The sequence below is a fragment of the Ostrinia furnacalis genome, unplaced genomic scaffold (genome assembly GCF_004193835.3).
Source record: "Ostrinia furnacalis isolate ACB-3 unplaced genomic scaffold, ASM419383v2 OfSCF7556, whole genome shotgun sequence".
NCBI lineage: Eukaryota > Metazoa > Arthropoda > Insecta > Lepidoptera > Crambidae > Ostrinia > Ostrinia furnacalis.
In genome coordinates this window covers 969288-996327 of record NW_021137795.1, presented here as the reverse complement: position 1 = coordinate 996327, position 27040 = coordinate 969288, and the positions used below count along the sequence as shown (strand labels likewise).

General features: G+C 37.7%; 1 protein-coding gene across 4 annotated transcripts; it reads left to right on the top strand.

Moving 5' to 3' along the window:
- pns (DENN domain containing pinstripe) lies at window positions 1–25267 on the top strand. 4 transcript variants are annotated; one of them, XM_028321587.1, is made up of 26 exons: window positions 1–334; window positions 425–534; window positions 980–1150; window positions 1236–1471; window positions 1841–1985; window positions 2148–2292; window positions 3300–3434; window positions 5193–5383; window positions 5754–5859; window positions 6336–6485; window positions 7013–7194; window positions 9116–9327; window positions 10031–10231; window positions 13855–14011; window positions 14101–14368; window positions 14828–15023; window positions 15252–15502; window positions 15807–15949; window positions 16077–16195; window positions 17947–18125; window positions 19519–19701; window positions 19878–20088; window positions 20572–21973; window positions 22606–23601; window positions 23901–23932; window positions 24154–25267. In XM_028321587.1, the coding sequence occupies exons 1-23, from the start codon at window positions 235–237 to the stop codon at window positions 20747–20749; spliced, it is 3969 nt and encodes a 1322-aa protein (XP_028177388.1). In that variant the 5' UTR covers window positions 1–234; the 3' UTR covers window positions 20750–21973; window positions 22606–23601; window positions 23901–23932; window positions 24154–25267. The 4 variants fall into 4 exon arrangements, with proteins under 4 accessions (XP_028177388.1, XP_028177389.1, XP_028177390.1 ...); XM_028321588.1 differs by lacking the exons at window positions 17947–18125; window positions 22606–23601; window positions 23901–23932; window positions 24154–25267 and adding an exon at window positions 16618–16796 and having other exon boundaries at window positions 20572–21617; XM_028321589.1 differs by lacking the exons at window positions 10031–10231; window positions 22606–23601; window positions 23901–23932; window positions 24154–25267 and having other exon boundaries at window positions 20572–21617.
- Window positions 25268–27040: the final 1773 nt, after the last annotated feature.

Genomic DNA, 27040 nt, shown 5'->3' with positions numbered 1-27040 from the left:
TCAATTTTGTGTTTGGCACAGTTTGGCAGCTGTTTAGTGGCGTAAAATGTGTTTCGCAGATTTTTGTTTATCTAATTAATTTACAATGTCTACTACGATTGCAAAATACGCGATTCAATAAAACGAATTCACGCGTAAGACATAGACTCTTTTGTAAAATGCTAATCAAATACGTTCAAAACAAAGCTTCGGAGAGAAAGTGTCTCGAATAGTAAATAACGGGTCGATAGAAATATGTCTGTCCCTGATTTATCCGTGGGATGTCGATTTGCAGATTATTTTTCAATATGTGGTCTCGACTTTGATTCAGGCTTGGAGCCTGATCGTCTGTGTGGTTTGTACACTATTTTTAGAACCTGCGTCTTTTATCGATTTATGTAAGACGACGAACGGGTACAGTATTTGGCTTTGCTTTCCATTTCAGGTGACAATTTACATGTGTCTCCTTTGGATCGCGCCTATAAAGGAAAGATTTTAGCCCACTACCCAGATAATATCCAGAGCAATCCTTTTGATGAGCATGCAGTTTGTATGGTAAGCATCTTTTCTTTGTTGCACATGCAGATGCTTACATACAATTCGTATTCTTTAAAACTACAACTCTGATATTGTTTATTCATAATATGTGCTGTGCAGAAATAATTGGTTTGTTTTTATACAGATGATATATACCAGTAATTGGACAGTAATTTTTATTAGTGTTATTTTGTTTAATGTCTTTACAGTAATGATGTAATTTATTTTTTACTAAAAAGTGTTAGGTAAATCTTTTTATACCCACAGAATACTTTATTGCAATATTCAATATGTTTATATTTTTATTTTGTTTAGAGTTAAGTTTGCCTTAGTTTAAAAAAAATCTGTTTATTGTAAATAAAGAACCGCTTTGATATGTATTGTTTACAAATTTTACATGCACAACGTCATTAAATAATTACAAATAACAATCATGACAGTACAAATGTATCCCTCTTTTCAGCTATGTCTCCCTGCTGGGTTACAATTTAGAACACAAAAACATTCTTTAGATCCTAAATTTCATAGTTTTGTTGTAACCAGAGAAAATGCCTCCAGATACTATGGATTTAGTCTTATATTTTATGAAGAAGTTAGGAATCGAAATATTTGCAGTGCAATGCATACCTTACAGGTAATTAAACTACTTTGGATCACTGTTTAATCTTAATTTAGTAATAATTACTGATTTCTTTATACATTTTCTTTAATTTTTACAGGCTATGTATATCACTGAACTGTCAAGCGGACAGACTCCTCCAGGTCACAGAAAGGGAACTGGCAAAGAAAGCTCCAGATCCCTTCCCAGATCATTCAAACTAACTCCGCACAGTGGAGCTGCACTCACATATTATGATATAGCCAAAGATAAACTCTATGTAGCCAAAAGTATAGCTCTTATATGCCAGTACCCGTATGTAAGAGTTGCACAATTGTTCTTAGAGAATTTATTTAGGTAAGTCACTTAAATATTGACCCACTCTCACTTAATATTAATTTCAATAAAAATCTTTCTGTTATTTTTTACTTGGTTAACTTTTATTACCATACAATCTTAATTGCAAATACAGTGGTTTGCTTTTTGGAAGTTTACAGTGAATAAAAAATAAGTTGTCTTTACAATTTATTAAAGTTCTTAAAAATCAGCTCCACAGTAAGATAATTTTGAGCAACTTTAAGGTACTTTTAAAAATCTATAATGGCCGTCTTATTTGGACAGTTTTATTCATTTTTTTCCACTGGGGGAAATATGCTGAGTATAGCATCAATCAACCACAAAAGCTACCTTATTTGATTCATGTTGTTATAAAGTTATTTTATACAGGTCATTGCCTCGTCAACCTGGGCCAGGCCTGAGTCCAGAGTCTTATGTTTACAATTTACTTTATGAAGTGCCAGTACCTCTATCAGGGCAAGCATTACGCCTCTATGTACCGCCATCGGAACCTCATCTTGACCCCATTCCTGTTGTAAGTATACAATACATGTTGAAAAACCACTGTTTGACCATCAGTAATTATACACTTACACACCAAACATTTTGTTGACAAATGCCTTAATGAGTTGCACTTTCTCTGAAGTAGCGATCTGAAGAAACAGCGACATTAGATTAATGTTATTTAATTTTTCAGGTGATAAGAATGCCAAACCCACCCGAAGAGTTACCACTGCTTGATTATCCTTTACGAGTAATGTTTCAAACGCTCGGTGTTGAATGTGTGGTGCAGCTCTTTACTTGTGTGTTGCTGGAACACCAAGTATTGCTTAGATCTTCTGGTAAGTTTCATCTCAATAACATGCTAACAATTTATCCCAACTAATATTATAAATGCGAAAGTAACTCTGTCTGTCTGTCTGTCTGTCTGTCTGTCTGTCTGTCTGTCTGTCTGTTACGCTTTCCCGCTTAAACCTCGCAACCGATTTTGATGAAATTTGGCATAGAGATAGTTTGAGTCCCGGGAAAGAACATAGGATAGTTTTTATCCCGGTTTTTGAAACAGGGACGCGCGCGATAACGTTTTTCTGTGACAGACAAAATTCCACGCGGGCGAAGCCGCGGGCGGAAAGCTAGTTCTAAATATGTAGTTTATGGAAAAACAAGTTAATAAAGTTCAGAATTGAAACAAGGTAAAATCTAAATAATAAAATACGCTTATAACTTTGTACTTTGTATTTTTTTATAATTCTCACTTATTATTTATTAAAGCACTGTATTCCTCAATCCTATAATCAGATAATTCATTCAAATCCGATTGTAATCATAGACATATTATTATTGTGTGAATATTACTATTGTGTACATTTAAAAATAATATGCTACAAGATAAATGAATAATGAATAAATAACTATACCATTCTTTTAAGACTTGACATAAATGTAAATAATGAATTGTTTTTGCAACTCACGAATGCAAGAAGCTTTACTTGTGTGTGAACGTGTGCATGCACATAACGATAGTGTAATGTCTATCAAAACTTTTGAAAAACGAACAGTAGCGAGCCACCACACATGTAAAGCTCACTCGCCTTTGTGAATGAGGGCTATCGTTTTAGCGCTCACCAGTTAGCGCCTCTGTAGAGTAAGGTCCTGTCACTTGCTAGTAGCGAAGACAGTGGCGCCAACTTGTGAGCGCTAAAGTGGTAGGAGGACTATCGCATTTGCACTCATCAAGATGGCGCCACTGTAGAGTAAGGTCCTGTCAATGGCCAGGGGTGCCAACTGTTAAGTATAAAAACGATAGCCCTCATTGCAACAACTATAATTACAATGAAATTCCTCGTAGACTACAACAAGCTGATGCTGGTGGCGGAGTGCGCGGTGTCTCTGCTGCTCCCGTTCTCGTGGGCGCACGTGTACGTGCCGATCCTGCCCGCGCCGCTGTACCATTTCCTGGACGCGCCGGTGCCTTTTGTCATGGGTGAGCGACATTCTTCTTTTCAGCCAAAAGACGTCCACTGCTGGACAAAGGCCTCCCCCAAGGCTTTCCACAATGAACGGTCCTGCGTTGCCCGCATCCAGGCTCTTCCCGCGACCTTTACTAGATCGTCGGTCCACCTAGTAGGAGGCCTGCCCACGCTATGTCTTCCAGCCCGTGGTCGCCACTCGAGAACCTTTCTGCCCCAACGGCCATCGTCTCAACGAGCTATGCCCCCCGCCCACTGCCACTTGATTTTAGCAATTCTGCTTGGTTTTCTTGCGGATCTCATTTCTGATTCGATCACGCAGGGAAACTCCGAGCATAGCCCGCTACATATAAGCCGCCGCCCATAGTAAACGACCACGTTTCAGATCCATATGCCATCACTGGCAACACACACTGGTCAAAGACTTGTCTTGAGACACTGCGGTATTTCGGACGTGAGTATATTCAGTCTTTGACCAGTGTGTGAGCGACATTCTTACATTACATTAATACTTTTGTGTGACCGAGTGTACTTCTTCTTAGGCACATTTCACATCGAAGGGTGCGACGTTAAAGTACTTTGTAAATGCGCTTTGTGGCGCTCCGCTACAAACAGTCTTACTCACCCTTGCAGTTAACTGCAAACAATTCACGGCAGTTTTCTGTGTAGGGCTAAAAAGCTAGAGTTTAAAGTTATTTCTACGATTTCTTTGTATGTTTATCTTTTCAAATTAGTCGTCTTTAGGAATGTGGTCAGATGAGCTGTTTAATAAATCTAATGGAGCTGCATCGCATGTCTCGCATTAGATCACCTGTACTGACGACTGACTAGAACTACGAGCGACATCTAGACAGACCGAGAAAATGAAAGCTTTCCCCATATTAACATGACTTTCCAATGGGTGATAGTAATTCGTAATGTAAAATATATTATTTTCCGCATATATGACGCTCTGCAGGTGTCAATAGACACCCTAAGGAGACGCCTAGACACAGAGCAATTGCTTATTTCCCGGTCCAGTTTGAAAGGCTAAGGAAATCTGATGACAATAGAATAATCAACTTTCGGCATTGTTTTGTTCAATTACTACCGAAACGGATACTGAACAAAACACTGGCCTAACCTTGACATGTTGCTGTAATAAAGATTTAGCAGAAAACATCTTACATTTATATCTATTTAATTATGTACTATGATTATGTATCCTGATTTCACTATTATTAGACTACACTATTATAGTCATGAATAAGTATTGTTCGTTCGAATGACATTTTATGTGAAGTGTTTATGTGTGCGTCATCATTATTTCATAATAGAATCACCTTTTAACATTTAAAAAATATTTACATTTATTATGATCATCAATTTTGAGTTGTGTGAGGTGTTTCTCACGTATAGAGAGGTTCATAGGTATCAGACTCGTCACATTGCAAAACCAATATACTACACGTGTAGGTACCTACTCACGACATACTGGTAAGATTGGAATCGACGACGTGACCTATCTTAAGTTTCCAACCGAGGCGTCCTTATACGAAACAGTATACAAAAAAACTCATACTCATAGCTCATAATTATGGTTATTGAAAATCATTTGTCGTGGTACCTTATCTTAAGGACTTGTGACCATGCGTGAAACATGTAGCTGCGGGCAGCGCAGGACCAGTCGTTTTGAAAATCTTTGGGGAAACACACTTTTGTCCATTAGTGGATGTCCTGTTGAAACGAGAGAAATTAAACAATTTGGTAATCCTCAATGTCCACCTTGTCAGGTCTACACGCCGAGAGCTCAGCGGCAGGCATGGGCCAGCATGGCCCCCGGAACGTAGCCTTGGGCTCGGAAGCAGCTCTGTGCTTGGTGGACATAGACAAGCCAGACATACAGCTCCCGGAAGAGCTGCCAATATTCCCGCACCGAACCCCCTTCGTGGAGGAACTCAACCATGTCCTAGATAAACATCAGGTGGGTCCTAATTTTATTATACAGGTTGTTTTTTATTTAATTTGTGTGTGGCAACTATAAGATCCGGTTTCACCAAGGCGGAGCGGAGAAATATTTTGAATAACCAATCAGATTTCATTCGGATTGAATGAATTGACAGAATGAAATCCCATTGTTATTAAAAACATTTCTCCGCTCCGCTTCGCCTTGGTGGAAACCGGGCCTTAAGAATACAATAGGTAGATCTTTTCATCCATTAAAATTTTCGTTTTTGTGTATTTTTTTGCGTATTTTTATAAAATTTTGCCAATTAAAAGCGACCTTATGCTTGAATTATTGCACTAAATCATAAAACAAATAGTAATTTAAACTTTTGTTTGTTGTTTACAAGATCCAAAGACCAGAAACGGAGCCAACGAAACTCGGCGTGCCCTTAAACGGAACATCGTACAAGAGCATGAACGATAGCATGAGCAGCAGTTGCACTTTGCCATCAGGTAATTAAAATTTAAGGTCAATTAGCGTAGCGGTATGTAATTGTTCCTTTGTACGTCCAAATTAACCATTAATTATGTGCTCTTTGATGAATCAAACTTAGGTAATTGGTAACATAATGATATGTATACATTTTTAGAAGATGATATTCACATACATATAAATGTTTTTTTGGTCGGTTCGATATGTTGTTGTTCTAATACTAATGTTAATTATACGGGATTAACAAACTTGTAGTAACTTATTATGTTGTTTTGACGACTTGTACATATTCCTCGATGTACTAGAGTAAAACGCATTGCACCAGCGAGAATCCAATCCACTGCCGCTGGCTTTCTAATCCATAAGTGAACCACCAGGCGGCCACAAATTAGCACATTTAGCCATATTGGCATTTTATGTTGTTATAATTGAAACACAAAGTGTACTCTGATGGCAGCTGCAAAATGGGTTGTTAACGAGTCAAATGTGTCTCCAGGTGGGCTGCGTAGAAAGCACTCATTCCACGACGTATTGGAATGGGAAGAGAGCCGGCCATTGAACGCTTCGCCGCCCGCGTCGCCGACTAGGCGCGCGCCGCTAAGAATGGACGCGCTGCAACGCATTGTTGACATCGTCAAACGGACTGGTGAGTTGACTTGGCTAAGCCTAGGCGCAGTCTACCGATTTTTAGTCGGCCGATAGTTGGACCCGATTTCAATCGGATCCCAATTCCATACATGCCCATACTGATTAACTGCCCGACTAAACTATCAGCCGACAAAAAGTTTGCAGTCTGCGCCTAGGCTAAAAGTTGAGGATTCTTCTAACCCTTCTAGTCTCTCTAGATTTCGATGTATTTACTTTGGTAATAAAAATCACTATTCAAAAGAATAAGCGCGATACGTTGACATTAGCGTATTTTGAGTGCTAGCGTCCTGTTACAGGAAATGGGGAAACTGTTAGTTACCTCACTGTTTTGCATCTTATATTTCCTTCAATATCATAATTTCAGCCATAGGATGTCCACTGCTAAACATAGGTTATTTCCTAAAAAAAAACTGAAGCTTAGAATCGCTAATATTTAGGGCAGATCTTTTATAGGTTATAAAAGATCTGACTTCTGTAAATGGGATTACTCTCTGCATTTCTAATCGTTTCTGTCTTAATTTGTAGGTGTAAACATTGATGACGTAGACGCGGAAACTGTGATGCCCACAGTGAAAAAGAAAATACTCAACGACGAAGAACAATACAACGAAGATATCCGCTTCAATGTTGCCATCAGGGAAACATTTTTAAACAGATTTGTGCACATGTTTCTCATGTATGAAAACTTTGTCATCATGCCCGATCAGGTAAGTTTTTTCTTCTATAGAAATCTATAAAAAGGTCTTTTAAAATAGGATCTCCATACTCTATGCCTCTATCTTCCACAATTTGCAATGTAACTTTTCAGAAAATTGCCATTAAACAAACTTTAAATTAATTAAACTACTATATCAAACCCGACCAATAACTTCATGTAAGTAATACCTATGTATAAATCAATTTGTTATACGAAGACTAAATACATTTTCGACTCTAATGAGTAAACATGACGTCAAATTATTGCTTTTCAATTGAAATGTTTCTCTGTAAGAAAATAGAATACATATTTTAAAGAGCTATATTTATAAACTAATATAATTTATTTTCAGATCATAAATTCAAATCAATTAATTGGGTATATATTTGCGGCATATTCCACAACATCTACATTTTTTAATTAATATTGAATAAATAAATAAGTACTTACAATCAAATCAATCACCAATTAGAATCAAACTAAATGTAACTTGTACAGTCGACTGCTGCCTTTGTTGGTGTGCTCATCAGTCACTTCTTTGCAAAATCGCACTTATTACACATAAGATTGCACAGCGTTTGTTTTGGTGCCGACGTTTATTATTCCAGCATGATAACAGATTAAATAGATAGCTAAATAAATATAATAATATTTTTATCATGCCATAAATAATTAACCATCCATTACAAAGTGTTATAGTTATTCTAAAGTTTAGCGGTATGTGTATTCGCTATTGAACCTGTGTTCCGGTACATGAACTGGCAGACCAAGTAATAATAAAAATAGAAAGACACGGGTCTTCACTCGACGTTTATTAATGAGTTACAATATTATGTACTCACGGCTTGACGTTTCGGCTGCTATGCTGCAGCCGTGGTGGTCACAAGCTTCTATTTTAGTTGAAATGGAACGCGAAAGTTTAAAATCTTATAAATAATAAAAAATATTTTACTAGTGTCCGACCGAAACTAGTTTTACGACCGAAACCGAAAACGAATTTCGGCAAAGGTGTCTATTTCGGCCGAAACCGAAACCGAAACTTCCTTACAAGGCAAGGCTCATATTTTGAGGGAAAAATAAAGAAAAAGTTATTACAATCAGTCAGTCTTTATGGTTTTCTCTTTAAATTGCATTAAAATTGAACTTATAAAGTGCATTTTTACTCTAAAAGGTATCAAATTATGTATTAGGTATCAAAAAAAGAAAAAGAAGGATTTATAGTCTAGATTTTTTTTAATTACTCGCAATATTCAGGACATCTACATAACCCGTCCCATGGTCGGGTTTTTTACCTTAATAATTTCTCAAAACAAAATTGGTAGTACGTAAGTTCGTACCTACTATACTTGCCACTTGGATACCTTGGTGATAAATACTAGAATGAACTTTGAAACTCTGAATCCATAATATTATCACCATAAAATGCACTTCAGTAATTAATAACTACTTACTTAATGTTTGTTTACGTATAGCACTTGCGAACCAAAAAAAAAATAGGTTAGATATTTAAACTTGATTATACTTTTATCAGTCATATTGAATATTTATTTTTATGTTTACACCCGCTCTTATGTTATAACGACATAAAACGAGATAAAACATACCAAATTCAAAATAAATCACTTGAAAACTCGCCACCACAACAAAACAAAACTAACAGCAAGCAAACAAACAAGCGAGCGAATCACGACATTTGGCTCTGATCGGATTCATTCACTCATTCAACGCGCCGAACATGACCGATAACAGCGCGGAAACTCCCGAATGCACATTCGGTTTCGGTCGTAGTTTCGGCAAGTTTGCCGCCGAAAACGAAACTAAACCGAAACTCGTGTTTTTACCGAAACTCAACCGAAAACGAAACCGAAACCGAACATTCGGTCGGACACTAGCATACTTATTATAATTGTCCTATTTCTCTTAAATCCCAGGACCGCGACTCCTGGCTAACGGCGCGCGAGTCTATGGTAAACTTCGACAAGGCGTCGTTCCTGTCAGACCAACCCCAAAGGCATCGGCCGTTCCTGTCTCGCTTCCTCGAGACACAGATGTTCGCCACTCTCATAGACAACAAGATTATGGCCAACTGGGGAGAGTATGACGCCAACTTGCAGGTCTTCGAGCATCGCATAAAGGCGGTCAGGTTAGTGTCGATAAAGTATTTTTACAGAGTGAAGTGACGTCATGACTAACAAGCAACTATGATGCCGCGTCCACATACTAATTTATTTGGTTCCAAGCTTGGCTCCAAAGATTTACCGTATCAAAAAGTGCACTATTCATTGGCTCCAATCACTTTTACACCAGCACTTCTTAACCATCGCGCACTCTCGCTTTATTCCATTGTCTTTGGTCGACTTACAGAAACTGGTACTAAGCGGGTTGGCCCAAGAGTAAAGTAATATTAGTTCAAATGTGGACGGGGCATGATAGGAAAACTTAACGCATGTAATGATTGACTGCAAATGGGATCAAAAATTGTAAGGTTTTAAAAATAAATGGGATTATTATATTGGTGGATTTGATTATGCGTTTTAGCATGTAGTATGTTACAATGGCACATTACAATCAAAGTGCTAATGATATCACCAAATAAGCGTTATCTTTGCACGGAAAATATTTCAGGAGAAGATACAGCTCAGTCAATTATTCACGGGGAGTGTTTAAGGTGATGGGTGTGTTGCCAACTGTCACCGACTAGTGTTGCCAGATTGGAAAATTTGTAATATTTCTATTAAAATAAGTTAAATTAAGAAAATAATATTAAGTTAGGTGGAAGAACGTTTCAGTCATAATTGGGTATTGGGATCTGGCAACACCAGTCGTGACTAGAGCGTGTTTTGCAGACGTCGGCTAGGCGAAGGGGGGCTGGCGACGCGCGGTTACAGCGTGTGGGCGGGGACAGCCAGCGGCTTGGGGGGGCTGGGGGCTGAATTAGAGGTGGGGGCTCCCGTGGAGCGTCTGCCCCACCGGGCGGCGTACTACCGCGCCTTCCCCGCGCGGCTTGACCCAGCTGCCCTGGCCCCGCCGCCAACAGCCGACCGCAGGTCAATACCGGACTTCGGACTTGTCTCCGCCTCTAGTGACGCAGCTAATGCATGACCCCGCGTGTTAGCCGTAGCCTCCGTATCTCATTTAGGGTGCATGACGCCATCAATGTTTAATAATGCCGATATTTTATAAGGATTAAGATTTTGCAGAGAAGCTCCGTTACGATTTTTAAAATCAATTTATTTACAGTCGGTGGATTCAAATAGAGTACTAAGGCGTGACGTCAAATCTGGTTCAAAATAAGCAAAAGACGTTCACTGTTAGACAAGACTTCCCCAAGGATCTTAGTGCTTGCAAATTCGATTCATTTTGATAGTTGAACTGTCAATTGAATGGTGACGTCATGTTACCTTATCAAATCTACTTATTAGACCTGTCATCCCATATTTTTTTAGGTGGACTATTTAATTAACAGTGCCACAGTTTAGATAGATTGTTATTTTGAATAATATCACTAACATGTGTGCTCCAAGAGTACCATAGCATAACAATGTCAGTAGTATCATGCATACCAACAGTATTTGTTGCGCTAATCGCGAATTTATGACTCTTTTGCCATATAAACCATGATTTGTAAAAGAGTTTCATGAATATCATATTTTATATTTAACGAATAGCTTCTAATTTCCTTGAACCTTCGTATTTGACGTTTTCATAACATAAGTTACTACTTAAGCATGTGAACGTTGCGTGATAACGTCTGCTATTTGTTTATAGTACAAAGCTACATAGTTTTTCATACAAAAATAACTTATACGTATAGTGCTAGCTGCCTCATGAGAGTCGCTGAGATTACCCCAACTTTTAAGTCGCAAGTGTGAAAACAGTCCTGTGTCGCACCTTCTTAAAACATTTTATGACAATGTTATTGTGTTCTATGTATTGTTTTCGTCCTTGTGGCTCCTTTTTCTGTATTTTGTATCGGTGTCAACGCTTGCATGCAGCCGATACTCGCGCACCGAGATGACATACATATGTAACAGTTATAAACTCTATTATGTTGGCTTAAGGTATATCCACATAGTAGCGTGCCGTTTGGGGGGAGTACGAATTTTGTATGAGCTATCACGCAAATGCTCCAAGATCCGCGCACGCTACGTCAATGTGAATATTATTTAATTACATTTGCAGTAGTTACATTGTTTACTAACATTTTACAAGCTCATATTGCTCAGTTAATTAGAAATTGGCACGACATTTGATGTCTTAATTTGAAAACTGACTGTTAACTCGGTGAGCACTATTTTAGTGTTGTTAAATTTATTAATTATACTATGACGAATTAATAAATGTGTTAGTTTAAGGCAGCTTTATGTGATAGCATGCGATTGTACCAGCCTGGACTGTGGTTAGTGATTGTCTTTTAGTTAATTGGCACTACTGTGTAGTGCATGTAATGTAACGTATATGCTTACGTTTGAGTAGGAAAAGGTATTAAAACGAGAGTTTGAATCCATCTTTTAAAACTTGGAATTTACAAACCCGGTTTTCCAGTGTCTGCAATCCGAAATTTGCTCATTTAATATTTTATTTTTAAGACTCAATGCATGCATCGCAATGCTCAGAATGTCCTTGAATAGTCTCATCACCAACATTACAGTATTAACATTTAGAATTCGCAAGGACCGTCGAGTGACACACGTCAGACATCAAGGGTAAATATTCAGAAATCTCATTATTATAATCTATACTTTGCTTACTCGTAGACACACTATCAAACACGCAAAGACTGAAACATTATTACAAGTATCAAGAATAGTCGCTGAAGCTATTGCTTCTTGCAATTTTTAACTTATTGTAAATTAAACTATGCAGCTTCACAGGCAGCTTTTCACTATAACTACACGAGCACTTTTCGGAAAGCAGGCTAACTTAGCTATTCGATTTAGCTTAAATCATTGTAAATGAAAATAAGTTAAACTTACAGAACCACCTCCTCGGTTAGATCGCCAAATGGAGACGAGCGCTCGTTGCAGTATTTAGAGATTTATGTTACTAATTATAATCTCATACCAAATGGTTTGTATTCTATACCATAAACAAGAATCTCGATCTTTTGATTATATTTTAAAATTTATTTTAAGAGAAAGTAAATTAATTTTATAATGGTAGAAAGAAAAAATGATCCATGCATGATTGCAAGACTAAAAGGTACTCGTATGTACCATTTACTATAAATACGAACTTCATTTAGAGAAAAAATACTCTTTCTACTGTTATTTATACAAGTTAAAAATATTTCGATTACCTATTTGTTGTAATAACGTATTCGTGCTCTATATCAATGTTGTGCTATTTTTTATTATTTACTTTTTATTGTGTATTTGTCTTGAAGGTTCTAAATAATATTATTCATAGTAGGTAATATTAAGCGTTATGATTATGATATATCTTGTTTGCTTTACTGCATGTTTTATGGTGTAGTATACCTAAAGTAAAAATGCTCATAAAATTTGCAAAATACTCTACGCATGTCCAAGGTGCATGTATAAGCATAATAATTAAAATTAATGCTCAGTTTTTATGAATTTAACTTATGTGTGTATTGTTTTGATAAATACAGGGTCTAAAAAATGAGGTTAAACATTTTGAGGTGTGATTAAGTATCGAATGTAAAACATCAGCACCACATCAGAATAATTTTGTTGCACAGTTTTAAAACTGTGTAATATACCGTGTACTATGCTGGTGGTGTTAAAAAAGCAGTACCTGAGTGATAGATCTCTTGAGAATGGAATATTCGATACCTAAATCATACTACATAATAATCCAAACGTCATTTTTTACAACTTGTGAGACAAAATGTATTTTGTTTTTTTGGTGTAAATTCTCATTCACCGTGTCATATCGTGTGCATTCATTAATGTTTGTGAATCATTTTGCATACATAAAGCCTCAGTTAATAAACTAAAAACTGATCTCTAAAAACACATTGCATTTTATTGGCTTACAGAAGTTTCATTTTAAGTTTTTTACTTATTTTTTTTGTACTTGGAATGTTGTGATAAATGTTTATGTTGCATGCGTTGTAAACGTGATTATGTAATCAAATAATTAGATTGATTGTAATTACAAGTTACAGTAACGTAGTTATTTTGACGTAATATTAATTATTTATCATTTAAAATCAATACAGAAGATGTAATACCTATTCATTAAGAAAATGACCTACTTAATGCCGTTTTAAGTCTTCCGAATAGAAACGATACGAAGGATCCTTCGTAAAATATTTATGTTACTACTTAGTTGGAAATTTTATTATATTTATTATGTGTTTAACTATGAACAATAAAGGTGTTGAACTTATCCATGTATTTTAAATAATTATCCCAAATATGTATGTATAATTAATTAGGCTAGCATGTCTTCTGTTAAGTTTCCATTGGAAGATATAGTCTTCGAATAGAAGCTTACATTACAATAGACATAAAGATGAAATTCGCTTGTTCAATGTTGCGGGAATCCGCGGTAAACAAAAAAGGAGCTATTGTTAGCAATAATTGTACATGCACGAACATATTAGTGTTGTCTTGGAGTTTCACGGTTTGCTTTTCGCTTCATGTGCTTGCTTTTTCTATATTTTTTTTGTCAGTAAGTTTAAATTGCCTTAACATTTCAGGACGAATAGCTTGAAGCGGATAAAGAACGCGAAATGGCAAGTAAAAGACTGCCCACCGGAATTGTTGCTCGGTGACATCAGCAGAAAGCTGTCTACCGACGTCACTCCTGCAGCTATCGCCCAGAACAACAGGACCTTTGTAGAAAAGCTTCTCAAAGTAAGTTATATTTGTCAAATAAATGTCTAACTTGCATAATATATCTTCATGCTTTCGTCTTTAATACGTTATTTGTTTGCACTTCCCAGGAATGCAAAAGTAAAACTAAACGCATGCTCGTTGAGAAAATGGGTACGGAGGAAAGTGATCTAGGGTTGGGAAGCGAGGTTTCTATAACAGGGGTTGAAGAGAGCACTATGATTGCGTCTCTCTGCGACTTATTAGAGCGACTATGGTCCCATGGGCTGCAGCATAAGATGGGTAAATCAGCGCTGTGGATGCACCTCACAAATTATCAAGAGTTAGAGCAGTGCAGTAACTCCACTAAACCGATAGACCCGAACTATCTTACTCCAGGTGAATATTTTTGGTTGTTAATGCAATTAATAATTAACCATTTAGTTACAGATCTCATCGACTATTTATACTTATTATAATTCAATCACTATTATAATTCTATGTCTCATTTTTTTTATACCTAACATGTTCATTGCTTTTAAAACATGCAGCTTTGGCCTGGTGTGTGTTGCGTAAGCGTCTGGATTGTAAGTAAATTATTAGAATCTATATTTGATAAATGAATTCGACACGAGAGCAGAGGATTAGAGTACATTTTTGTATTGACAAAAATAGTTATTACCTAAAAGAAGTTTTCTACTTATCAATCAAGAAAACAAGCACCGACATTATGTTCCAAAGAGTGAATAGAATTCAAATCAGTTTTATTTTAATACGCAATTTAGCTTAACATGACCATTTTTCCAGCAAAAAATACCCTAATGTCATTGATAAAGTAACAGACATCTTGGATTTTAGATCTATCGTCCGTGGGTGCAGAGGTAGAAGCTCAACAAAGCACTAGTAGCGGGAGTAGGTCCCGGGACAGTTCCCGGGGTGGATCCCGGGATAGTTCCCGGGACCGGCTCAGCAACTCCGGGACTTTGGAGCGGAAGTCTTCGCAGCCACCCAACCCGATGAGGCCGCTGCCTGAAAGTCTGACATTTGACATGAGGTAAATAAAATCTTTCATACTTGAGCAGGAGTTCTTAATGAGACAGTTGACACCACTAACCAATGATTCCAAGACACAAATTCTCTAAAGGAACATAAAATTCTTGCCTTTCTTTGACATCAATAAATATTTGTTAATTGAGTCGGCAAAAAGTGACGACATAGCTAGTCTTTGCCACACAAAATCTATAGAAGAATCTACATATTATCTATCTCTATATCTTTCCAGGAACGTCCAAGCTATGACCGACATAAAGACTGAAATCGGTTACGCTCGGGCGTGGGTGCGCCTATCTTTAGAGAAGAAGCTTCTATCGAAGCACCTTCGGGAACTCTTAGCTGACACCACGTTACTACGGTCCCAGTACAAACGGACCGCCTTCTTGCGCTGCGAGGAAGAAAGAGAGCAGTTCCTCTACCATTTGCTGACGTTGAACGCTGTCGATTACCACTGCTTCACCAATACTTATCCCACCACAAGTTAGTATTCATTTTATTCTTCTTATCTTATCGTTAATCTCGCTTTATGGTGCATATTTCATCAAACTACTTTATCGTTGAGAGATTTTTAAACTTCAAGTGGCAAAAATCGGAGCTAATAATCCAGTATCGATAGTAGCGCCCTCTTGACAATATCAGCTGGAACGGTTCAGTGTCGGACAACTATATGACGTTTGATCAGTTTCAACATATGCGACAAATGACCTCAGCAGCAGATTTTTATACAATCTCTATGACAAAACGTTTTGACAGCTCGTTTTTCAAATCGCCATTTTCTTTTTAGAACTTCCATACCGAGTTCTCATCGTACCATCACGAAAGGCTAGTCAGACTACGGCGAACTGTTGGATATCGATATCAGGAACAAACAGAGAGTCGACCCCGAAGATACCCATTCCACGCAACACTAACGAATTTGTCTTCCACGTAAGTATAGCAAATAAGGAAATAGACTTCAATTGGAACATGACTTTATTCACACATTTATACAAATAACACACTGGATTTTTTTATCCACAACGAGGATTTAAATTGATGTTGTTTTATCTTTTAGCACAAAAACTTGGGTATTCTATCAACATTGCGCATCGGCCATGATAATTCTGGGCTGTCTCCAAGATGGTTGCTCGATCAAGTCTTCGTAAGGAATGAAGTTACGGGACATACCTACACGTAAGTCAAATGAATGATTTTAATTAATGCTAATAACGGCATTTGTTTAAATTGATATTATTTGACGAGCTCTTCCACGGCATCAGCGCTCACCAGTTGGAGCCACTATTTTAGTTAATAGTGAGTGACTAAACTGAACTTACATACAGTAACGCCAACTGGTAAGCGCTAAAACGATTGCCTTCATTCAGAAGTAAAATTCTGGCACAGTACACATCACATCAGGCTCTATTGCGAAAGTTATTATAAAAAAAACGCATTTATTTTTGCAAATAGGCTTTTAAAAAGCACTTTTACATGTCCCAGTATTAACCCTACCACTGCTTCGGGACGATAAATGGGCCAGTGCTGAGAAGAAGCAGCGCAAGAAACTGTCACATATTAGGTACAATTATAATTCTAGAATCATCATTTTTTCACAGGTTCCCATGCAACCGCTGGTTAGGTACAGGAGTGGACGACGGGTCTACTGAGCGTCTTTTACTAGCGGCAAGAGTGCGGGGTTCCCGCGCCCGCACCCCGCACCCGCCGCCCGCGCCCGCCTCGCACCCCGCCACGCCCACCACCCATCTGTCCACGGCCACTATACAGCACATGATTGGTGACTATAAACATTTTTCTATCTTTCTTCCTAATTGTCATGAGATCGATACCGACTGAGAGGCTGTTAGCAGCAACGCCACGACCACCACGCATCTGTCTACGGCCACTATACAGCACATGATTGGTGAGTGAACCATTCCCATTCAATGACTGGCTAGGTAAACAGGATTAGACGACGAGTCGCTTGAGAGACTGCTGCTAGCAGCAACGCTACGACCACCACGCATCTACTCATCTGTCTACGGCCACTATACAGCACATGATTGGTGAGTCTATTACTCGATCGATGGATGCTAGGCGTCGTGTGTTCTGACCTGTAGAATATAATATTTGAGTATTTATGAAAAAGTATTTAGATATGATTATCCGTTGTCTGGTAACATAATACAGGCTTGGCTGAGACTAGAACTAGATGGCGCTGTGTAATCCTACCGCTCAAGAGTCGTTTTAACTGTCATTGACCCATAAATAGGATGAGTTCTGAACTAATAATATGACCAGGAACATAAAAACCCTGGCATAGAGGCGCGTCAATTGCATTTGATAGTGCAACACTGAGTACAGTCTTACCTGTGTTAAATTAATAGGCTAACTTTATGTAACAGGATTCAGGATTACGAGCTAATTTGATATTTTCATAAATTACGAAAAAAGATTACATTGGTAACCTGGTTTAAATAAATTAAATGAAACCATCAATCGAGCTAGTAGGATTTATTTTATTACTAGCGGCCGCCCGCGACTTCGTACGCGTGGATCCCGTTTTACCCCCTTCATCTATCTTACACGGTTAAGATTTTTTCATACAAATGTTTTTTCCAGCTAACTCCCGTTCCCGTGGGAATTTTGCAATATCCTGTTGTAATTAAGCTTTAAGTTTACTAAGGTACATGCATGCCAAATTTCAAGCGTCTATCTTACGCGGTTTAGATTTTTTCATACAAATGTTTTTTCCCGCTAACTCCCGTTCCCGTGGGAATTTTGCAATATTCTGTTGTAACTAAGCTTTAAGTTTACTAAGGTACCTGCATGCCAAATTTCAAGCGTCTAACTTAATCAGTTTAGATTTTTCATACAAAAAGATTTTCCCGCTAANAAGAAACTCAGTCACATATTACAACTATAATTCTAGAATCATTTTCACACAGGTTCCCATGCAACCGCTGGCTAGGTACTGGTGTGGACGACGGGTCTACTGAGCGCCTTTTACTAGCAGCAAGAGTGCGGGGTTCCCGCGCCCGCACCCCGCACCCGCCGCCCGCGCCCGCCTCGCACCCCGCCACGCCCACCACGCATCTGTCTACGGCCACTATACAGCACATGATCGGTGAGTCTATTACAGTACAGTTGTAATGGGATCGCTGGCTAGGTAATGGGGTGGACGATGAGTCGACTGAGCAGCTGCTGTTAGCAGCAACGTCACGGCCACCACGCATCTGTCTACGGCCACTATACAGCGCATGATTGGTGAGACTATTACCATGCAATCTCTGGCTGGATACAGGAGTGGACGAGAGTTGACTGAGCGACTGCTGCTAACAGCGACGCCACGCCCACCACGCATCTATCTACGGCCAGTATACAGTACATGATTGGTGAGCCTATTACCGTTCCCCTTTAGCTGGCTAAGCACAGGAGTGGACGATGGGTCTGCTGCACTATACAGCACTTGATCGGTGAGTCTATCACTGAAGGATAAGATAGGTCGACTGCGCTGCTGCTAGCAGCAACGCCACGCCCACCACGAATCTATTTACAGCCACTATACAACACATTGGTGAGTCTACTACCGTTTCCATTCAATCGCTGGCTAGGTACAGTGGATGACCGGTCTACTGAGCGACTGCTGCTAGTAGCAACGCTACGCCCGCCACGCATCTGTCTACAGCCTTTATATACCACATTGCTATGATCGGTTAGTCCATCACTATTGTTATGCGAGCGCTGGCTAGGTACTGGAGTGGACGACGGGTCTACTGAGCGCCTTTTACTAGCAGCAAGAGTGCGGGGTTCCCGCGCCCGCACCCCGCGCCTGCCTCGCACCCCGCCACGCCCACTACCCATCTGTCTACGGCCACTATACAGCACATGATTGGTGAGTCTATTACAGTACAGTTGTAATGGGATCGCTGGCTAGGTAATGGGGTGGACGACGGGTCGACTAAGAGGCTGTTAGCAGCAACGCCATGGCTACTACGCATCTGTCTACAGCCGCTATAAAGCACATGATCGGTGAGTGTTACTATTGTCATGCGATCACTGGCTAGGTACAGTGGATGATGGGTCGATTGAGTGACTATGTACTGTTAGCAGCAAGAGTGCGGGGCTCCTGCGCCCGCCACTATACATCACATGATTGGTGGTCTATTACTCGGCCGATGAATGCTAGATAATGAGTGTTCAGAGCTGCGGAATATAAACATTTGTGGGTATTTTGTTTTAATTTTAATTTTTCTGAGCATTTTCTACATGAGTGTTTATGAAAAAATATTTAGGTATGATTACCCGTTTTCTGGTAATAAAATACAGACTTGACTTACTTTCGAACCGCCATCACCATCCTAGACGCTGTGTAACCAAGATCTACACCCAACCGATCACAAGTCGTTTTAACTGTGATTAGCCCATAATCTTATCTCCTGTAGATAAGATTATGATGATGAAAATAAAAATAGAGCCTTTTAACGATTCAAAAAAATGATTTATTTTATTATTTTCAGGTGACTGTGTAAACGCTATAGTGAAGTGGCACTATCAGTCGAAGAGAGAGAAAGACGCAAACTCTCTCAGCGTCCTTCTCTGCGGCGAAAACGGATTAGTGAAGTGTTTGGAGCAAGCATTCCTTTGCGGATTTAAATCTGCGAGATTGTTCGGGAAGAACCTCTTCATTTGGGACTACTTTGGTAGGTATAAAAAATATAGTCTATAAAATGGAATAAAGTGCTTGTAGCGCTGTAGCGAGAAAAGCTGAGCGTTTTTATATCTCAGTGTTTCGACAGGCACGTCAAAAGATGGTCTAGCCCAAGGTTTTTTTTTCCAAAGTAATTTTTTGTCAATTCACAAACTGTTACTTTTCCAGCGAGGGTGAAAGATGAGTTCAAAATGAGTTTGTGCGACGAACAAAGCTCGCAAAGTAACAAGAGTTGCGGAGTAGCCTACAACTGCAGGCAAGACCAGGAGCACCGGTCCATTTGGAGATGCTACTGCCATCTGATGGATGAAATAAACACTGTAGGACGGACCCTGGGCAAGGACGGGAAATTCCAACTCTTCATTTGCCTCAGCCTTCGGTGAGTTATTTAAAAACTTTTATTTAAACAATTGAAACAATTCTAAAGTCCTCTTAATTCGATGTTAATCGCTGCAATTTTGCTCAACTTGGTTATAGTTATAAATATGTTTCGATTGATAATGTTAAAATTGGCGTGCGCTATTGCGAAATAAGATGGGCCAGTAATTTGGTGTAGTCTAAACCCATATTACATTTCTTATATTTCAAGTTTTCGCTAACATTCGGCTAGTCGGCTAGTTCGGTAGCTAAATGCCGAACTAGCCGACTAGCTAGTCTCTCTGAGACTTCTACTCCTTGCTGACCGTCGAATCTTCATACGAGGACCTAGTCATCTAGCAGAACTTTCGATTTTGAAATGATACCTTCTTTATTAAACCACGTTCAAAAATACGAGCAGATTCAAGTTTTCAATGACGTTTCAAAATACATACGAACTTTAAAATGTCGCTAGTTTTAGGATGAAAACTTTTTTCTTTTCTAGTGAACACTGGCTGCACAGAATGCTGGTTCCAATGTCGATGACGCGGGTAACCACCGAGATGTACGAAGAACAGAGTTTCCTTCGCAAACGCGGACTTCTCACATTCCTCAGGCAGATCCTCGAGCCTTTGGACGAATTCGATATCGTGCTAGAAAACTCACTCACTCAAGGCATTTAAACATTCAGTAAATGTGGTTAGATATGCCAAATGTAGGTAAGTTTTAACACCCATGTCATAACATCAATACAGACGCGGGTATTTTTGAAGCAGTTCTTACACTATTTATAAACGTCGAGTAACAAGTTCTCATGTATAATATGTTCAAAACTAAATGCTTTTCTTTATAAGACAATGCAATAATTGATCATATCATTTTATTAAACTTATTTACTTCTAAAGTTACAACAACTTTAAAAACATTGTCATGACAGACAAATGATCCTGGAAAGGCAACAATATCTGATTATTTTGTGTTACTCGACATAATATGAAATTACTTATTTAATATACTTACTTAGTGAAATTTATATTTGCCATTTTGAATCTCGACTGACTGCAAATTATAATACTGTCAACTTTTGATTAGGAGTCCATTCTGAGATAAATGCGTGGTTCAAACTGCGTCATTTGTCTATGCATTTCATTAATTAAAATTGGTCTCGTTAGAACGAACCTATAATACTCGTATGTGTACAGAAATCATGGAATAACTGATTCCTTGCCCTTTTAAATATAATAGCTGTAGACAAAGAAATTTTATTTAGAATATGACATAGCATAAATCAATGGTTAAACCAATTTAGGTCTTATTCTTAGATTTACGCGAACCTGATTGAAATGAATCATAATTTACGAAATGTCAACAGATAACACATTTATTTACCACAAGATCCCTTTATAACGAATAATACAGTAAACTAAAAACTAAGGCAGAATAAGACAAGACAAATAGTGTAAACGTAGTTTGTTTCATTTCAATCACTTGGTCATGTTACATGAAGTTTTCTCTGTAGTTTCCATCCTGCATAATAAAAAAAAGTTCTTAGTTTTAAGATAAAAATGTGTAATACTCAAAGATACACTCATTTGATAGATATTATTAGTTTTGGAAAAGGAATAACATTAATGGAAGTGAATAATTGGACAATGGAAATTTCAAATCTTATTGGAGTGGGGTGTTGAGGGATGAGGTACGAGGTCTGTACGGGGGACGGAGTAGAGCACAGATAATAATGCATAAAAAACTGGTCATTTGTTGAAATTTTCATTGGCGAATCATACAGAATGATATACAAACACAAAAGTGTTAATTTTATTGCTTCAATAGAGCGATATCGAAATGTTACTTGTGTCGAATGTGCATACTTTATATTCTTACCGTTACCATTCGTAATGAGATGCATATGTTACGGCTAAAGATAGGTGTGAACATAAACTTAAGATAAGCCGGCTAAACTTAAGTTTATCTTCGACGAGGTGTTAATGTTAGTTTCTTCTATCTTTAGCCGGCTAAACTTAAGTGTAACCGCAGGCCCTTGGCTAAAAATGTAGAAGGAAATGGAAAAGGAAACAATGTAATAAAGTTTACTATTTTGACACGAAAACTTTATTAAAAAATAATCATTTTCATTACACATACTTTTATCTACCTATGTAGGTATTCAAAATTACAATTATTACAATAAGAAAATATTAATTACTTAAAACAATATCTACCTAATCATTAAAGTAAAATAATATGGAACCATTTGGTCATTACAGAATCTTCTGTAGGTATTTAAAATTACAAAATAAAACTGCGCGCGCGTTGTCTCCCCACCGCCCCCTCAAGCCCTCCGTCCGCCGGCCTGGCGCGCCCATCGAATACATTTTTAGCCGTTTCGTTTTGGATAATGTGCACATTAGCCGGCTAAAGATGGAATATCACGACGCAAACTGACATGGTATCGAACTTTAGCTGCTTCTCGAAGATAAACTTAAGTTTAGCCGGCTAATCTTAAGTTTATGTTTACAACTATCTTTAGCCGTAACACATATATTTTTACGTTTGTCGGTTGAAGGAAATGTTGCTGCATTTTTAAAATAGAATCAACGCTTTATTTGTGCACGATATGCAAAAACATCTGTATTGCGTAAATGCTATCAGCGTAGGTATCAATGAGGTGTTGTTTAGTTATTTTTGTTGAATTAATTGTGATTACGTCATTTGTTTCAGAGCATGCTTAATTAAGCATGCTATAGCGTGTGCTTGTGAATGTATGTTTCCATTCGTACTTTAGGCTATTTGTGCTAGTACTACCAAACTTATGAAATTGATATTATTTATCAGGGTCTGATTTTTGTGTACCTAGCTTTTTTATTTTTAAGTTTTAAATGTGATTGTTGTTTTTATTTTCTTGCCAGTTAAACCCAAAGATTATTTATGGTGGTGCATGTGGCATAATGTTAACTTATTTTTTATGATGAATGCATGGTGGTGCATGTTATTTTATATAATATTATGAACATTTTCACTGTATACTTAATCTTTATTGTAATATAGGTAAATGTGCAGCATTTATAACACTGTCAATTCGAGCCCCACAACATGACATGTAAAAAAGTCTTCGAATAGTTTTAATTAATATGATCGAACATCGATTAATTACTTAAAAGTGATATTTATATTTTCCAGTAGAAACGCACTCCAGTGATTGTTTATTAGGTTTCGATGTCAATCATCTACTTAATGCACATTTTCACAATAGTTATGTAAGCATACAATATCTTTCGTGAAACTTACAATGTTTAGCATTTAGTTAAATATTTTAGCATAGTCAATTGATTTTAAATATTCAATGTCCAGTATAGAGTTCACATTAAAGTTACTCTAAAATTAACAAACTTATAAAAAAAGCTTTTTTGTAGCACGTCTGTCTGTATCTCAATTATCATTGATTTTGCACTTTGATTGTAATAATTGTCTTAAAATTGTTAGAATCTTTCTTACATTGATGGTTGTTTAGAATTTTAGCCGTCCTATTTCATTGTTGTATGTAGGGTTGCCAGGCGTCCGGATAAAGCCGGACATAGTTAGGCTTTTTGATTGCGTGTCCGGCCAAAATAACCGATGTCCGGCATGTCCGGCTTTTGTTAGGCTTTTTATATGGCTGCTGCGCCAGGCGAAAGTCGAGCCACAGAATAAGGCACGCACGCATCAGGACGTTAGGCAACCGATGATGATAGTACTCACTTGTGAGCTCACTAATTGTCCGGCTTTTAGGGTAAAATGTCCGGCCAAATGAAGCACAGAGTCCGGCTTTTGTGTTTTTGGACCTGGCAACCCTAGTTGTATGTATGCCAAATGGAAATAAATAGCTANGTACGAGGTCTGTACGGGGGACGGAGTAGAGCACAGATAATAATGCATAAAAAACTGGTCATTTGTTGAAATTTTCATTGGCGAATCATACAGAATGATATACAAACACAAAAGTGTTAATTTTATTGCTTCAATAGAGCGATATCGAAATGTTACTTGTGTCGAATGTGCATACTTTATATTCTTACCGTTACCATTCGTAATGAGATGCNAATAGCTCGCTACAACTTCAAGTTCTGTATGTGACACAAGTTAAAAGATTGCCGTTTGATGGCTGCACTATCGATAGATCTGTCTCAAGCGCAGGCTACACTACGAACTATAAAACTGAATATAGTCGGGGGAACGGGGAAGCATGGGATTACGACCGGGATACACCGAACGTTGCTGCATAGACTGGTTGCAATTGTGCTTACGTAAGTTTATTATAGAGTGGGCCCAGAATTTTTGCAAATACTAACGTCCAACACTCGTTTTCTTGAAAACAGTTTGAGGAAGGGGCGCGTGGGTGGCGAGAAACAATAAAATGTACCGGCCAAGTACGTACAGTACGAATCCCTAAAACTACTTTGGGACATAGTGTGGCCTGCGCTTTTGTATGCTTATTTTTATACCGATCGTCCAAAGTGAAAAGTTCTTGTGCCAAAAACATGCTGTCTCATATTATAAGTATGAAATTAGCATAGAAGGAAAACAACCGTGCGGTTCTAATTTCCACCGTATAAAATCTCATGTTATCATGGAATCATTTATGATTATAATGAATTATTTTCGGTTTAATAAGAACGACGCATATTATTTCTGAAACCCCAAGCTGTTGGTCTCCGCGTCCATTAGCTGAATTAAACAAAAGATGCGTGCAATACAAGAAACATTTATAATATCAAATTAGTCGTAGAAAGTAGAAACACTGTTCGTAAAGACAGCTGACGAAAAATGTGTTTTATTAACACGGTCCAGATCTTAATTTGTCACACTGGATGCGTTCTGGGGTCCGGTCGTCTTGCCGATTGCCCTGATCAACAAAGTTGTTCATATACATAATGTGGGCTGTGTTTACTTTGGCTTATTGACCTGACCGCATACGCCGAACGCATTCAGTAGGGTAAAACCTTCAAGTTGCGTACTTGTATGCTCTTTTCACGACGCATAAGTTACTTGTAAAGGTTGACGGTAGTAAATGTAATATGCTTCATTCATTTGTAATGCATAAGGTTACAGTTCAGACAATAGAATATGCAAAAAAAGGATTAGATATGAAAACGTACCGTGTTAAATATCGGTATTGTAACTTCCTTTATTCTTTCAGAGATAATAAATCATTTTAATTTTAAATTCAGTTGGAAATAATAATTAAAAGAATTACTTACCTACTATTTACTCAATTCTTAATCATATCATGAACTACTTATTTTGTTGTTAGTATCTATTCTACAACATCTCGCTAAAAAGTAATTAAATTTAATTTATAAAAATAAACTAATTTCATTAAACTACTTACTTATTTGTTTAAAATGTTATGTAGAAAAATAGGTAGGTATTTTTTTCGAAAGTCTTCCTGTAAAATTACAAATTATTCCAACGCATATAAATACCTAATACCAAAGATGAATCATGTGTTATTTTGTACATAAATCATTATTTCTATACATGCATTGTATAACTGATAAAAATGTGTCCAATAAAAATTTTATCCATTATAAAATCTTTTAATTCGAAAATAACCGACTAATAATAGCTACTGACATGATATTCTAGTTTTGTATTGCCGAGAGAGATTAACCTACTACTAATAAATGATTGAGCTCTAGAGATTGGTTGGTTTCCTATCCTATGTGTTTCCCTTTCATTTCTATTCCAAATTTCATCAAAATCCATTCAGTAGTTTTTACGTGAAAGAGTAATAAATCCATCACAAACTTTCACAGATATTTTATTTGCACGTAGAATACTCTAATCTGTGCGTAGAATAGGATACAAAAGACGAACTTAATGCCATATGGCATTCTCTCCCAATTAACCTTAGGACCGTTCTAAGATTCCGAAGTGACAAGCCCAATGGTGTCGATGTCGGACTGGCCAAATCTAGATCTGAGGAACGTGGGTTCGAACCCCGCCGTACCGCTGGATTAATGTTCTGAATCGTGAGGGACAAGACAATGAACTCGAAACATGACGCATCCCTCAAAAAGTCGTTAGTGCTCTTTTTCACGTCTTTGTCTCTTTCATTCATTAATACCAAGCAAAAATTACGAATAACGGATTGAGCCGAAAACAAAATCACTTTTATGAGTAGGTAGGTTCAATATACGAGCCCTGTCTGGGAACGCGAATGGCTAGGAGTAAGGAGTTGAAATACAATAATTATCATACATGTTGTTGTACCTACTCCTGTACCATTATTGCCCTAGTATCATTAGCAAGTTTGGTTGCACACAAACAACGGTTTGAATGGTGGTTAAAGCCACCAGCCAGCCACCAACACCATTAGGTACGCAGTGACTGTGAGGGGCGGGGTCGCCCGAATGAAAAATAGGAACAGGTTTTATCTCGTTCCTCAAACCGCTTAAACAGCGATACGCTGGCGTTGGGTTATTAGGAAAAAAATGTTTGCATGGAGTCTGTACCGTGTAGTAGTTAGAGCCAGCTTGCTAGCGGAACTTGGAAAATGTGACTTGAAGCAGAATCAGTACCTAGCATAAATAATGCTAATGCCAAAAATAGGCCATTGAAGATAAATTGCAAAGTTCACCTTTCTTCCCTTGCGATTTTTTCTGAGTTCTCCGAAGTAATTACTTTACTCTTTGGTTCTCTTCTTTTTTGATTTAGTTAAATTCAAAAGTTAGTTTAGTTAGGAGGAAATTGAACTTAACCTAAAAACGTTATTATGTATCGTTATTTTAACAATAACGTTATTACTGTTATTGTTTGTTTTATGCTTATTTTTATTTGTTGTTGCAGAGAACAAATTAATTGGGAAAAAATAGACGTTTTTGTTGTTTTAAAATGTTTGAAAAAATCCGATTATGTTTACGAATATCGTTAAATTTATATTTTTTTTTATTAAAAATACCAATCTAGATGGCGCTGTTTCGCTTGTTGTGTGC